The 15375-nt window shown below is 40.1% G+C and overlaps 1 protein-coding gene across 9 annotated transcripts in view; it reads right to left on the bottom strand.

The window, feature by feature from the left end:
• The window catches only part of CARMIL1 (capping protein regulator and myosin 1 linker 1), a 303717-nt gene that overhangs the window by 161216 nt on the left and 127126 nt on the right, over window positions 1-15375 (bottom strand). For all 9 annotated transcript variants that reach the window (XM_070456237.1, XM_070456241.1, XM_070456242.1 and 6 more), the window contains 2 exons: window positions 12821-12871; window positions 7676-7735 (listed from right to left, as the gene is read on the bottom strand). In XM_070456237.1, coding sequence (XP_070312338.1) covers window positions 7676-7735; window positions 12821-12871 — 111 coding nt within the window. The remainder of the gene's footprint in view (window positions 1-7675; window positions 7736-12820; window positions 12872-15375) is intronic.

The raw sequence follows: 15375 nt of genomic DNA, 5'->3' as shown, positions 1-15375 counted from the left end.
TTTAATGTTTGTACTGTGTTTATAGTTATTATAAAATATTGGCTACATTCTGTATTGCACAATATATCCTTGTAGCTTATTTTCTACCTAATATTTGTATCTTTTAGTCCTCTACCCATATACCATCCCTCCTCCTTCCTTCTCTTTCCCACTAGTAACCATTAGTTTCTCCTCCAGATCTGTGAGTCTGCTTTTTTGTTATATTTACTAGTTTGCTGTAGTTTTGAGATTCTACACATAAATGATACCATACAGTATTTCTTTTTCTTATTTTACCTAGTATGATCCCTCCAAGTTCATCCACATGGCTGTGGATGGCAACGTTCCATTCTTTTTTATGACTAAGTAGTATTATACTATGTGTGCATGTGCACATGGGTGTACATATCACATCTTTGCTATCCATTCACCTGTTGGTAGAAACTTCGGTTGCTTCCATTCCTTGGCAATTGTAAATATTGCTGCTCCGAACACTGGGGTGCATGGATCTTTTCAAATTATTATTTTTGTTTTTTAGGATATATATCTAGAAGTGAAATTCCTGGATCATATGGTAGTTCTACTTTTAGTTTTTTGAGGAACCACCATATTGCTTTCCACAGTGGTTGCACCAATTCACATTCCCACCGATCATATATGAGGGTTCTCTTCTCTCCACCTCCTCACCAGTATTTGTTATTTGTGTTCTTCTTGATGACAATCTTTCTGACAAGTGTGAGGTGGTATCTCATTGTAGTTTTGGTTTGCATCTCCCTGATGATAGCAGTGTTTTGCATCTTTTCATGTGCCTTTTGCCCATCTGCATTTCCTCTTTGGAAAAATGCCTATTCACTTCTGCCCAATTTTTAATAAGATTGTTTTCTTGATGTTGAGCTGTATGAGCTGCTTATATATGTTGGATATTTACCTCTTATCAGTCATATCATTTGCAAATATTTTCTCTCATTCACTAGATTCTCTTTTTGCTTTGTCAATGACTTCCTTTAAAGCCTTTTCCATCTTCATTAAACAGTCATCACACTCTGGCTATAACTTTGGCAATTCGAGATGGAACAGCAAAATAGCACAAATTTCTTTTTCTTGCCTCATAGTTTCACAGATAGAAGATTCATTCTTACCATGGATCTAAGCATCCTCAGCATATAATTTTTTTCTTTCCTTATTAAGTCAAGAACTTTCACCTTTTCATTTAAAGCACTCTGTGGCTTCTCTTTGGCACATCCAAATTGCCAATATTATGACACTTATGCTTCAGGGCCATTATAAATACTGTGACAGTTGGTCTGATAACCTAGCTGGCTACCGTGTGACTAGAGTGTGACCAACACTGAATGAAGAGATGATTCAAGTCCTGGGTGGGATGAGGCAGGGCAGTGCAAGATTTCATACACGCTTCAACAGCATATATGTCAGACTACTCAGAACAGCATGAAATGTGAGGCTTATGAATTGTTTATTTCCAGATATTTCCACTTTTCCAACCATGGTCAACCACGGGTAACTGACACTCTACACAATGGGATACTTCTGTGCTCACGCTGATATATACTAATAGAATACCAGATTTTAACAGGCAATTTCTTAAAATAATGCTCTTAATTTTAAGACTCAAAGAACTGTCTGGGTAGAGTGGTTAGTTTGTCAGAAATATCCAGAAACTGAAGCAAGTGTCTCTAAGGGCCAAACTACAGATTCAAACAGATCCCCTCTATGATGGAGAGTGAATATCCACATTTGTGGGTGAGTTCTCCTTTTACCAAGATTTTACCTTGACTTACAAAGTCTGTTATATCCCTACCATCTACTGTAAGTGAGAATATTTCCTTCGGTGAGTACAGGAGGACAAGCTGGTAGTTCCATTTTTTTAAAACATGCTTTAAAAACAAGACATCATGAGATATTTAAGTAAGAGGGTAAAATCTTTTCCCTGATAACAAAAGAAAAATCACGTGTTATAAAAGCTTCAACTTTTCTAAGAGAGGATATTTAGAAAGGATTATACAAAGGGAACAAGGTTAATAAAATTCATGCTAGGTGAAGATTCATTTCTATAATTATCTGCTGGAGATGTCCAAAACTTATACCAAAATGCTAAATTGAGTTCATATAGCTAGGCTTACAAATAAGTATAAAACAACCTGATAGAAAGGGGTAGGTCACAAAAGAGACCTTAGACTGATTAGAAACACATTCCAAATAAAAAGTTGTTCAAGTCACTTCTTTTTAAGGGTAAAAAGATACCATTCTCTTGGATCTCAAAAATATTAATGTAAAATGCAATCCCTTTGATGATCACTGCATCAAAATATCCTTGTATATTTACTCCCTGTTGCTACTTAATTTGTACAAAAATATGATGGGGAAACTCTACCCTTAATGTGCAACTAAACAACTGGATTTAAAAGAAGCTTCTAGATTCGCTCTATGTGTGTGTGGTCTTATGTGCAACTCCGTCCTATCCAACTCTACAACCCCATGGACTGTAGCCCACCAGGCTCCTCTGTCCATGGAATTTAGGTGGGCCTAAAATTAGCTTCCTGGTGGCTGAGTGGTAAAGAATGATCTCTGGTCCAGGAAGATCCGCTGGAAAAGGAAATGACAACCCACTCCAGTATTTCTGGCCTGGAAAATCCCATGGACAGAGAAGCCTGGCGGGCTTACAGTCCATGGGGTTGCAAAGATTTGGACATGACTTAGCAACTGAACAAAAACAAAAACATCAGCTGAATTTTAAAAAATAATCTGTATTTCAAAGTGATTATATTAAAAGAAAAAGCAATCCAATTTATTTGTCGAAATGAAATCAAAGAAAAAGACTTAAGTAATTTAAGTCCCTAAATGTTACTTTTTCATAAGTACCCTTAGAGGAATCTGTTAACAAGTATTTAATACATACCAGCTTTGTAACGATTAGTTGGCTCCCTGTATAAAAAGTTTTTAATCCCAATTTTCACTACAGCACTGCCTTTGAAATTCTCTAGACAAAGACTTCATTGGTCTTGTAGAAGTTGGTCCAAGAGATATTTATCCCAAAAAAGGCAGCAAGCAATCTCGTACATGGAGGTAGTTACTGACATGACACTTCAGTGATATGTCCTGAGAAAAGCTGCTGATGCTTCATACACACCTATCTGGGCATACATATGTTTTAAAAAGCCAGATACTCTGTGATACAACCTCCTTGTCTATGTTCCACACCCCACTCCCAACCTTCCCACAACAGGTAATTATATTTTCTACTATAATGTACTACTTCTTTCATCACATCTAGCACATCTATTCAGTTCAGTTTGGGTATGGATAATTAGTAACTAGCTTATTCTAATTCCACTTAATCTTAACACCTAATCATCCTTAATTGTACAAGATTGAATAGAATGACAGGAAAGGAAAAAAGGTGACAGGTGGGAAGAATTGAGGCCTTTGAATTCAACTTCACATAAAAGAATTCATCCAGCCTTGCATAATATGTCACCACCTTTGCATAATGTAAAGATGACAACAAAGTGATAGAGGTGAGACCAATACAGTAAATCATTTCATCAGAAAAATGAACTCCCTCTCAAATATCCCTCACCCTCCTACTTCAGTTGAGGGTAAAACAGAATGTTTGAAATAATTATTGCTTTGACACCTAGCAGAATATATTCCCTGAGTCCAATACACATTTAAAATAGTAGTCAGCACTATAAACACTAGTATCCTATTAATATTTAAGATTCAAGTTTCTAACCCCACTCCGCCTCTTGCTTAGAACCACCTGAGTAATCTTTAAGAAAAATGTTCTTACTAAAGTCCAACCAACAGATCTGTGACGCGTTCTTCTTGCAACGGAAATAGCATAGGTGGTTTATCAAAATCATTCTGTGACATAGCAAACAACCTTATAATGAAAAAAAAAAGGAAAAACATTTAGCAGCTATTTCAGTTGTATAAAAAATGGTCCAAAAATTCTATAACTATAAAACTATACAACCACTGATCTCTATTTATCGACCATGATAGAAAGAAAACTTGAACATCAGAAAGTGTTATGGCAAGAAGACTTGCAAAATAAGATGACACTCTCCCACATTTTCACAAGAAGGAGGAAAAGAACAATAGTAAAAGTCACATTTCACAAACTCAGCACCAAATTCACTCACTCTCACTAATATACCATGAAATGTGTATGTCTCCTTGCATCTTATCAGAAGTTACTATAATTAAATGATAAAATTGCAGTGACAGAAAAGTTAATAAATCCCAGAAAACACTAAAAAAAATGCTCTGTTCAAGGCCAGTCAGGCAGATGCCATCATTCTTATGATTTCACATCAGAAAAAAAAAATCCAGAGACATCAACGGTCCTGAGGTAACATGGGTTATTCATTCTCAACCTGTGGAACACAACAGAACCAAATGCCCACCTCAGACATATGGCATCCTAAGTGTCGTGAGTGAATATGTATGTATGTGTGTGTATGTGGTAGAGGAGGGAGTGGGGCTGCTGGAGGTACATTTTTTTCATTTTTTATACAAATTTTAAAGGGTACACTCCACTTACAGTTATTGGAAAATATGGGCCATATTCCCTGGGCTGTACAACACATCCTTGTAGCCTGTCTTACACCCAACCGCTGAGGCATCGGTATTTTTACAAAGCACCACAGGCAATTTTAAAACATCAAATCTTGAATCCCACTAAGTGACTCATATTGCCAGTGTCTGGATTGCTAGCCCCTTTGTGAGAACAGTCCCACTGTTGCACCATACAGTGATTTTATTTTCCAGGTCCACACCATGCATAAAGCCAGACTGAAGCGATACTGCAGAGCTGCCGTTGTGGTACTCACAGGGACAGAACAGCTCCATGGAGCTGCGGTGATTGCCTTAACCCTCATTCCTCTGAATGCTGGACATGCTGAAGGCGCAGACCGTAAGCCTGGTAAGATCAGTTTCAGCAGCCACATGCGAAAATTCGTCTTGCTGTATCAACATCCTTTCTCATAATTAAATAGCACAGTCTAATCATATTCTGAATATAACCTTGGCATTGACATTTCAGTAGCACCCTTCTGTTCCCATCACAACCCCAAAATCATAAACATAAACATTCCTGAATTAAGACCATCAGGAAGGCCCTGGCTATGTCATCATTCATGAGTGATCACTCCTGCATATGTTTGCCCATTTGGACAAACATATGGAGCTGTAATTTTCCTTCCAAACTCCAGTTCCTGGAGAATGATAAACACATAGGATAAAACATTGCTTTAAGATGAACTATGGAAAAGTTTCAAGGATTTGTATGTAATCTCAATCAACATAAAGTGACAATTTTGACAATTTCTTTTAGGAATGTTAGCAACAAACTACACACACACACACACATTTTCTTTAGAGTTGTTTTTTTTTAACTAAGTAGAAGGAAATAAAAACATCAGAGTAAGAATCAACGAAATAGAAAACAACCAATGAAGTCAATAAGGTCAATACAACCAAAAAGCAAGTTCCTTGAGAAGACCAAAAGAACTGATAAACCTCTAACTAGACTGATACGGAAAAGAAAAGAGAGAAGAAGCAAATCATCAACACCATGAAAGATATTCTACAGATAATTAAACACTAACAAGTGGATACTATGAACAACTTTATATCTGTAAATTTGACAAAGATATATAAGACTTGTACACCAAAAGCTACAACAAAATACTACCAAGATAAAATTTAAAAGACCTAACGATATGGAGAAATAATTTTCTTGGATCAGAGATACATTTTACTAAGACATCAGTTCTCTCCAAACTGATTCATAGATACAATATAATCCCAATCAAAATCTCAGCAGGCCTTTTTGTAGAAACTGAGCTAAAATTCATATGGAATGCAAAGAACATAGAATCACTAAAACAACTTTGAAAAAGAAGAACAAAATTGGAGGACTAACACTATCTGATTTCAATCCTTGCTCTAACAGCCACAGTAATCAAGACAATGCAAGATCAACACAAGGACAGACAAATAGACTAGAGGGACAAGATTAAAGGGACCAAGGAGACCAGAAAAAGACCAATATTTATGTGTACAATTGCTCGTCAACAAAAGTGAAAATTCAGTGGGGAAATGACAGTTTCAAACAGACATTACTGGAACAAGTAGAAATATATACATTAAAAAATTGATCCACATATTGCTTTGTATACAGAAATTATTAATACTTCAAAATGGATCATAGACTTAAATGTATAAAACACCTGAGAAGATATAGACCTTCTGTGACCTTAAGTTAATCAAGAATTTATTCAATATGATGTCAGCATGATCCATGAAAGAAAACAGACAAACTGAACTTCATCAAAATTTTAAAATTCGGCTCTTTGGAAAGCACTGTAAAGAAAATGAAAAAACAAGCCACAGACCAAGAGAAATATGTACAAATCATACGTTTGATAAAGGATTTGTATCCAAAATATACAAAGAACTAGTAAAAGAACAAGGACTTAATTTTTAAAATGGCAAAAGATTTGAACCAACACTTGAACAAAGATACATGACAGCAAATAAACAGATAAGACGTTCAATATTTTAGTCACTAGGAAAATACAAATTAAAAAACTACAAATCTATTAAAATAGCTAAAATTTAAAGCACTGATCATACCAGTATTGCGGAGGGTGTGAAGGAACCGGAACTCTTACACAATGCTAGTGGTGATGTAAAACGGTACAACCACTTTGGAAAACAGTTTAGCAGCATCATAAAAAAGATAACAGATACCTACCATACAATTCAGCCATTCCACTCCTAGATACTTACCCACACAAACTAAAAGCCAATGTCCAATCAATGACTTGTAAATAATTGCCCACTGCACCTTTGCTTGTCAGCCAAAAGCTAGAAACGACCCAGATGTCCATCACTAGATGATAAACTGATACAGTCATACAATGGAACACTATTCAGCAATAAAAAGGAATGACCTACTGAGATTAATCATTCTCCAAATAAATACACTGGCTAAGAGAAGGCACACACACTATGATTCTCCTCATATAAAATTTCAGAAATTAGTGGCTGAGAGCAGATGCCTATAGAAGATTACAGATGGGGGGGGGGGGGTGCGCAAGAGGAAATGTTTACTAAGATGCATGAGAGTGATGCATGGGAGTGATGAACATGTTCAGTATTTTGATTGTGGTAATTGTTTCATGGGTCCACATGTCACAGCTTATCAAACTGCACACTTCAGTTGACTGCATGTTACATTTCAATAAAGCTATCCTTTAAAATCTATATTTTATTAATATCAAAAAATTATCTTAATCACTCTATTCCCAGAAAGATCTTACATAGTATTGTAGAATAGCTATGAAATTTTAGTGCTAAAACTTGTACAACATTTCTAAGGAACAGTACTCTTACATCTACATTGCCAGGTAACATAAGAGCTCATTAGGTCTTTCCACACTAAATTAGGAGAATGAACTGCTTCCTTTATCACAAACTCCTGACCCCTACCCACCCAGCCCCTGTTCAGTCTCTCATTCAAAAACCCCATTTTCCCTTATCTTGTTTTTCCACATTATCTCAAGAAACTTTCATTAGTGAACCAAACAGAAGGTATTATCTGGTTTCAGAAACTCAAGAAAGGTTCTGACCTTGGAATAATGACAAACAGGTTGTTCATACCCACCTGAGCTGGCTTGCTGCAGACGACACCGTGAATCTCCAAATAGCTGAACGTTACCTCGAGCTGCATTGAGGGAGGGGGAGGAAAGACAGACCTGTAATAAGGGTGTTAAAACCTATAATTCAAAGTAAAAAATGCTACAATTAGAAATAGTCCAAGTGCAAACAAAATATTGGGCATCTTCAGAAGGTAGGCTGGTTTAATATCTCCATTCATTCAATATGACATGACCTTTGACCTATCATATTTCTAAAAAAGCATTAGTAACGTTCCTAAAGGGCCAAAAGGAAATGCCAAGTCTGACTTTTTAAAATTTCATCCAAGGACAAACCCCATGGAAAGTTTCTGTACTTCTACTCCATTATTTATTTACTGAGGAATGACTATGAAGGGAGCCATCTAAATAGACTTTTTTCTCTTATTTCAAGATGTTGCTTCAGCAAGTCAGATCAGGATAAAGACATTGTTGGTTTTCCCTTCTTTCTAAACCCTTACCCCTTTGGGTTACATTCTGACCACTTATTGGAGTCATCATTCTTTCCCCTGTCTTTCATTAAAGTTCCTATTTTAAATGGATTTAGGAAAACACAGTATTTAGGAATTTTAATCTGTGCCCCAATGAAACACAGTTATTAATAAATAAAATTCTTCTGTCTCTGTATATGCATAAATTATAATTTATTTCCTATTTTAATAACACATGCTCCTTCCTCACTTCTCCTATAATCAGCACTTTTTTTTCTTCAAAATATTTCCAGTCTCTCTTTGCCTATTTTTCCTGGAAAGCGGCCACTAATCTTTCTCCCAGTTTTTCAGTGTTTCATCTGAATACAGCAAACAGTCACAGAACCGAGGACAAAAGACAACGGGCAGAACTGAGTTGGATCAGTTTATTTCACTCTCTTGCTTTAAAACTAGAAAAATAATGGGGAAAGAACCCATCTAGAACCACACCCATAGGACCCATAGCTCTGCCTGCTGGTACCTTTATACATTTGATAGGATCAATTTTAGAACAGAGGACCCCTGAATCTCCAGTTAAATGCTTTGAAGTATGAAGATGAGGGTGGGAGGTAGAAAGATAAATTCATTGCTTCATCAATGACATCACTGAACCAACAGATATTTACAGAAGGCCTACTATGTGCCAAGATGAGCAAGAGAAATAACACATTTATCTCATCCTCCCAGAGTTAAATTCAGTCTTGGAGGCACCTCTTGAACATTCGATTAGAGTGGATGTCTTCTTCCCTATCGTTATCAAGATCAATACTTGGTGAGGTCTGAAAACTCATTTAAAGCAGGGAATTAGTTTCTAAATAAAGCATATCTCTACCTTCCCATTTATTTCAAATTAAATCTTATAAACATATTTTCATCTGCCAGCCTTGGACATAGTGTCAAAGTTTCTTCTTTGAGTCAAGCCCCTTGGGCTGGCCCTTCAAAGGCATTTCCTCTGTGGGCCACACTCATAACTTCAGAGCACCCAACTTTCAATGCAAGCTCTTTAAAATGAAGTGAGAACTTGAAGACAAGGGAAAGCAACACGAGGGTGTAAGTTCTCTAGGTTATTATATTCTCCATGCCCCTGCCCATTAACAGATGCCTGGTCCTTAACATGACAGTAGTATTTTAAGTGAATTCTTTGATCAACATTCAATACTTCACAGATGCTCTCTCTTTTTACAGCCTATTTCATTAATATATGAAATATATATTTTAATTTAAAACTAATTATAACTGCTGTGAATAGGTTTGGAAACAAACTGTGGACTCTTAATGGGCATCTCATTCAACTGGTGGGGACAGGTGTCTGGAGAGGACCTGCACTCTCTCACAACCTGGCAGCTATGAAGACACAGCTGGCAGCGGTCAGCATCACCGGGGCTGGCATGGGCAGCTGTGGTCAGTCTGGCTGGGAGAGGTCAGCTGGAGGTCAGTTAAGATGCTCCTGCTGCCCCTCAGGGCTGTCCCTGGAATAAACCAAGTGCCAGGGAGCCAAGAAAGCACTGAGACATTCCAGCTAGGCCCTGAAGAATGGCTTGAAGTGTGTCCAATACAGAAAAACGGAAAAGGGAAATCCAGGCAGAAGAAAAAGAATCTGCAAAGGCACGGAAGGATTCAGAGAACGAGGGCAAGGCTGAAATGGGAAGGAGACTCTGCAGTTTTGCGGATGAGGAAGGGAGGACAGGCTGAGTCTGTTATTGACCATAACAGTCAAGGGTTATTGATCTTAACGATCAATGAATGGTGAGGAGGGGAGTCCCTGAGACACACGGACTGATGTCATAACCAGGTCCAAGGCATTCTCTCTAATCTCACCCACGGCTCTTTTTAATAGGCCTGTGCTCTCAACCCCTGTCGCTGGCCTGCCCCTGACTCCAGGCCACCCTGAAGACAGCTTAAAGAACACCATTGAGCAGGAGCGGGACTAGTGAGGAAGCGGAGACACAGGCGGGCGCAGGAGACCTGGGGCATCTTTGAGAGAGAGCCACAGACACTAGGAATCCGTTCGGGATGGGGAAGGAATGGCCCAGACTATCAACAGCTCTCTCGCCATCCTCTCACTCACCCCACCTCTACTCCCAGCAGGACAGGCCCCACCCGACGGGCAGCAGAGGGAATCTCACCATGATTATGTGACGCTCCCACTATTCTGCACGCAGTGACCCCTGTCATGACTGCCCACCTTTCCGGCCAGTGTCCCCTTCTCCACAGCCGCCTGCTCAGTCCCGGCCCTCACCCCAGCTCCCCAGATGCACTCTGCTCCTGTCAACTGGTAAACCTCTGACCAGCGGGAGACCCTTTCCACTGCCTGGTTGACATGGGGTCATCGTCCAACCCAGCTTCCCTGCAGACGCTCCCCTGACAATAACCCACTCCCATCCCCCTAAGCAGAGTTGGGGCCTTCTGCGGGGGAATGGCAAAGTTCTACTTCTTCATCTGCGTGTGACTACAGAGGTCTCCGCTCGGTGATTAATCACGGAGTTGCACATTTCTATTTTGCACATTCGACTGTGTATGAGGTACATTTGACTATAAAGAGAGAAAAGAAAATGTTTAATTAATCAGCCCTGAAGAAAAGAGAAGAAACCTGTGCGAAAACCAGAGGCTGTTGTACACTGCTGTTCTGAATATAATTATTTCCCCAGAAAAATGAATGCCATTGACACTGGCTCTGCTCCTTAACCAAGGTATGCTGTGACACATGAAAACCAGCCTCCCCTCCAGGGCAGCCTATCTGCGGGTCACTCTGAGAGAAGGCCTGCCTTTCTTTCTTTGTGATGCTGACAATATCAGACATCAGAACCAACGTCCAAGTTGCCCTAGCCAGGCCGGTGTGAATGTTATATAGATCATGGGATGAAAGTGGCCATTTGCTCAAGTGCAGAGCAAGGAAGCGGCAACAGAAGGGAGACACGTGACTCTTCAAGAGGTGACACCCCTCCTGCTGCGTCGTAACATTTTTAATTAGGATAAACATATACGACTATTTTCCTTCCGCAATTAACTTTTCACCAGCACAATAATGGTCAGCTCACTTCCTTATATCCAGCCTTCAGGTACTTTAGCGTACAGGTAATTTAGTCCAAAATCATTTACATAATAACTGATTTCATTTATAACACATTATAAAAGTAAAGCCTCACTCTGTATTATCAAAAGGGGTGGGATAATATAAAGTCTCATTCCTTAGAGAAACTGTGTAAAATTTAACATTTGCATGATTAGAAGGAAAAAAGGCATCAGGTACCCACAGCCTTTGATTAGCAAACAGTGGGCTGGCACCTTCTCAAAATTCAGCGGAAATCATGCAAATCATTAGTCTGTCAGTCCTGCAAGGTCCACTTCATGGCAGCACTGTGTCCAGCACATAAGAAAGTATTCACAAGACTGTGGCTAAATATTGAATTTTAAGAAGAAAGGACTAGAAACATGATGCAACCCAAACATCATAGTCCAATGAGGCTGAAAGCATCTTCCAAATCTTCCCCATCTTCCTGGGTTTATCAGCAAGTGAGGCAAGTTCAGCCAGTAGAAAGCTGAAAAGAGGAGGCTAGGGAGTCTAAATCTTTTCCCATTCATTACTTGCAAATACTCAGATAAGCCAGCTTTGTAGTCTTTGAGCTCTTTTCTAATAGCTCACCTACAAGGCTACTGTGAGAATTGACTGAGATAATGTACTTAAAATATACTTGGTAGATAATTAACTAAATTCAGGTGATAACAATGTAGTTTTAGGGATGCAAAGCCCCATGGTTGATGAGAACCATGCACCTGTCACTAACTGGTGTAAGCCTGACCTCAGGCAAGCTACTGTCCCTCCCTGTGCCTCAGTTTCCTCATTTGTAAGACAAGAAGAATGATGAGACCTACCACATGGTTTTCATAACTTGTTTTTAGGGAGGTCATCTTATTTACTAGAACAATTTTCGATAAATGTAGTTATAATTATCTTTTTAGGGAAAAAAAAACCCAATTTCTTGTTAGCATTCAATTTATATCCTATAAAACGGGTCAAAACCTTTCTGTGATCATAAAGAAAATAAAAGAAGTGATTATGGTGCCTAATTCACAAGTTATCAGTTCAAATGTTAATTTGCACCCTATAATGAAGGACATCTTATGGAAAATGTTGGTCTTTTTTAAAGAACCAAGTGGTATCCTGTTATTTTCTAGAGGCAACACCTCTAAAACTATATTTTTAGTTATTTTTTAGAGGCAACACCAGACTCCTCCACCGAGGAGGACTGGGTGGCTACATTTCCGGTCATACACTTTATGAGTTAGGACGGTTATTCTCCATGTGTCAAAGCCTTAGAAAAATGGGCCATTATTAGACCCAAGGAAATAAGAACCAGACTTGAAGAAAGTGTAAACCCTGCCCCAGTTGAGAGGAAAATCACTGAAATTCACCAGCCCTGAGGATACAGAGCACGAAATGCTTCACTGCTTTTCTCAGATGCTCTACCCAGATAGGGGGACAAAGGAGATATGCAGGTGCTTTCGGGGGAGAAGGAGGGAAAATAAGGTTGTGCAAAGAGAAGTCTGGACATACTGGCCTAAATCATGTCTATGCAACTGAGGAGTGTGTTTTGTGTTGGGCTGTGTGCGTGTGTTGGAAGGAGAAAACTCATCAACACTCACCTTGGTGGGAATTCGCGCTGTGACCAGGAAGGCTCGGCATGACGTAAGCACCTGTAAGACAGAAATGGCAGCATCAGTATAGATACCAGAAAGTGGGCTGGTGGGCTGTGGTGTGACCCACAGGCTGTTAGATACTATAGCCTGGAGAGGCTGGGCTCCTGAGGCTTCATGTAAGACTGAGTGATCTGGGACAGCTTATCGACCTTGTAGGATTATTAACTTTACCCTAAGAATCACTGGATGAAGGGCTGAATTGAACAGATCACTTGCCAAATCTCAAGACAAGCAACCAGTCAGCAGGCCAAAAGAGCCACAGATTACTCCAGTTGAGGAAGCAAGACAGGGCTCAAAGATACTAAAATACAGATGTTTTATGCATAGCAGGAGCCCCACTATCTCAACAGCAAACTTAATGAAAAAGCCAAGTACTCATTCATGCTTTCCAAAATACAACCACCACCCAAGGTTGCCCACTTGCTTTCTGTTCTCCGTCCACTAGCTGATAACATTTATATAACGCACAGGCAGCAAAACAGGCTATTGTTCCAAGAAGTCAACCCTGACTCTGCTTCTCTGCTATGCCCGTCTCAGTCCTAGAGAGCACATTGATGGAAGCTTCCATTCCATTTCTCAGCCCATGGGGTCCCGTATACCTATAGGTACCTCTTGCCTAGCAGGTGCCCTAGAGAACACTAAGGCTGGGAATAGTCTGAACTCCTAGTTCACACCTGTAGCAGAGCTCCCAGGCCACGCACCACTTTTAGTGTCCAAATGTGCTGCTCTGCAACCCAGAGGTCCAGGCAGGCCTGGGGGGGAGAGGGCGGGGGGTCTTTACAATAAAGAAAGCAAGAGGATCCCAACACTTCTCAAGTTCTGATGGGAGACCTGTCTGATTTTCCAAAGAACTCCCCTGTCCCTAAGTTGATATTTAGTGACTAATGCACATGGGCTAGTCTAAGAATGTTAGATTTGGACAAAACTGGCTTCCCTGGTGACTCAGATGGTAAAGAATCTGCCTGCATTGTGGGAGACCTGGGTTCGATCTCTGGGTTGGGAAAATCCTCTGGAGAAGGGAATGACAATCCACTCCAGTATTCTTGCCTAGAGGATTTCATGGACAGTGGAGCCTGGTGGGCTACAGTTCACTGGGTTGCAAAGAGTCAGACGCGACTGAGCGACCACACTTAGAAACCATAAATCAGGGAACCTGAGGACCAAGTTGTCACAGAATTTATCCAGATTCAAGCCAAGGCTCATCCTGTTCATCCACACAGAGAAGGTGAATCCATAGGTATGCCTGTGGCCTGCTCTGTGCCTCTCTCTAGTCTCCCAACTCCAAACAGAAACAGTATATTTTCTAGAAAACTGCTTTGAATAATCATAGGTCACCACTATGGGGAGTAACTCAAGTCAGGACCCTCTGTGAGAAAGATGACAAAAGGAGATAGCCCGGCAGTGCCTGGGAGAGCCTGATAATGAGCACGGGGCAGGCAGAGGGGGAGGGACACGGCGCACTGTGAGACTTTCCACCCAGATGTTTTCAATCACACGTCTTCACAGGGTTCTTTTCTACCTGGGGTCATTTTTGCTATTTGATTTTAGAGAGGATGTGCTCTAAAAGATCTTTAATTAATAACTTCTAAAAGTGGAGGCAACAAAAGATATCTGTATGTGAATATTCCATAGGCTGTGAACCACAGTTCTTTTCCCAAAGAAAAGATCCTTTCTTTTTACTAAGGTCTGAGAAACAACAAGCAATAGAAAGGGGAGAGGTGTGTAACAAGGAGGACCAGGTGAAGGAGCAGAGGTCAAAAGTAGCCTGGGAGTAGCAGGACTGGCTACATAGCTTCAGGGCCCTTGTGCAAAATTATGAAGAATTTTAAGACAGTGTCAGAAAGCACTAACCCCAGCACAGCACCCCCCACCCCACCCCCCGCCCGAGAAGGATGCCTTGTGCAACTGTACAGGTCACGTGTTCAGGAAGCTAGTCCTGAGTAATTGCTACCATATACAAACATTCCCTACGTGCCATAAATGGGCAAACGTCCTTGGATATGTTAATACACGTAATCCTCTCCACAATGATATTCTGTCACTATTTCCCCCATTTTTCAGACAAATAAACTGAGACTCTGATATAACCAAGGGCAAAAGTGGGATTCCTACCTAGCTTTGTCTGTCAACTCTAAAGCCTATGTTCCTGACCATTAGGCTACCTTTACACATCCCAATCCAATCATACCTTTAGGTACTCTAGACCCTGGCAATTTACTTAGATTTGGGGTAGAAAGGTACAGCCCAGCAGGCCGCCTGTGACTGGGAGGAGACTCTCAGAGCTCCCAGCTCAAACAGTATCTTCCTCAAAGTTCCAAGTTTAAAGGAATTCTCTTTTCAAATCCAAGAATGACCTGGAGAGCTACATTTTTTTAGTCATCCTCATTGGCATCACTGCCCAGGAAGGGAAGCAGGAGGAAGAGTTTGGCTGCCTTAGGGAAAGGGCAAGAGGCAGTTTTGTTGTCTGAGACACGAAGGGTTCTGTGGTGAACATCTGACAG

The sequence above is a fragment of the Odocoileus virginianus genome, chromosome 27 (genome assembly GCF_023699985.2).
Source record: "Odocoileus virginianus isolate 20LAN1187 ecotype Illinois chromosome 27, Ovbor_1.2, whole genome shotgun sequence".
Classification (NCBI taxonomy): domain Eukaryota; kingdom Metazoa; phylum Chordata; class Mammalia; order Artiodactyla; family Cervidae; genus Odocoileus; species Odocoileus virginianus.
Note: the sequence above shows the minus strand (reverse complement) of the source record. Positions and strands in the feature narration are given on the sequence as shown.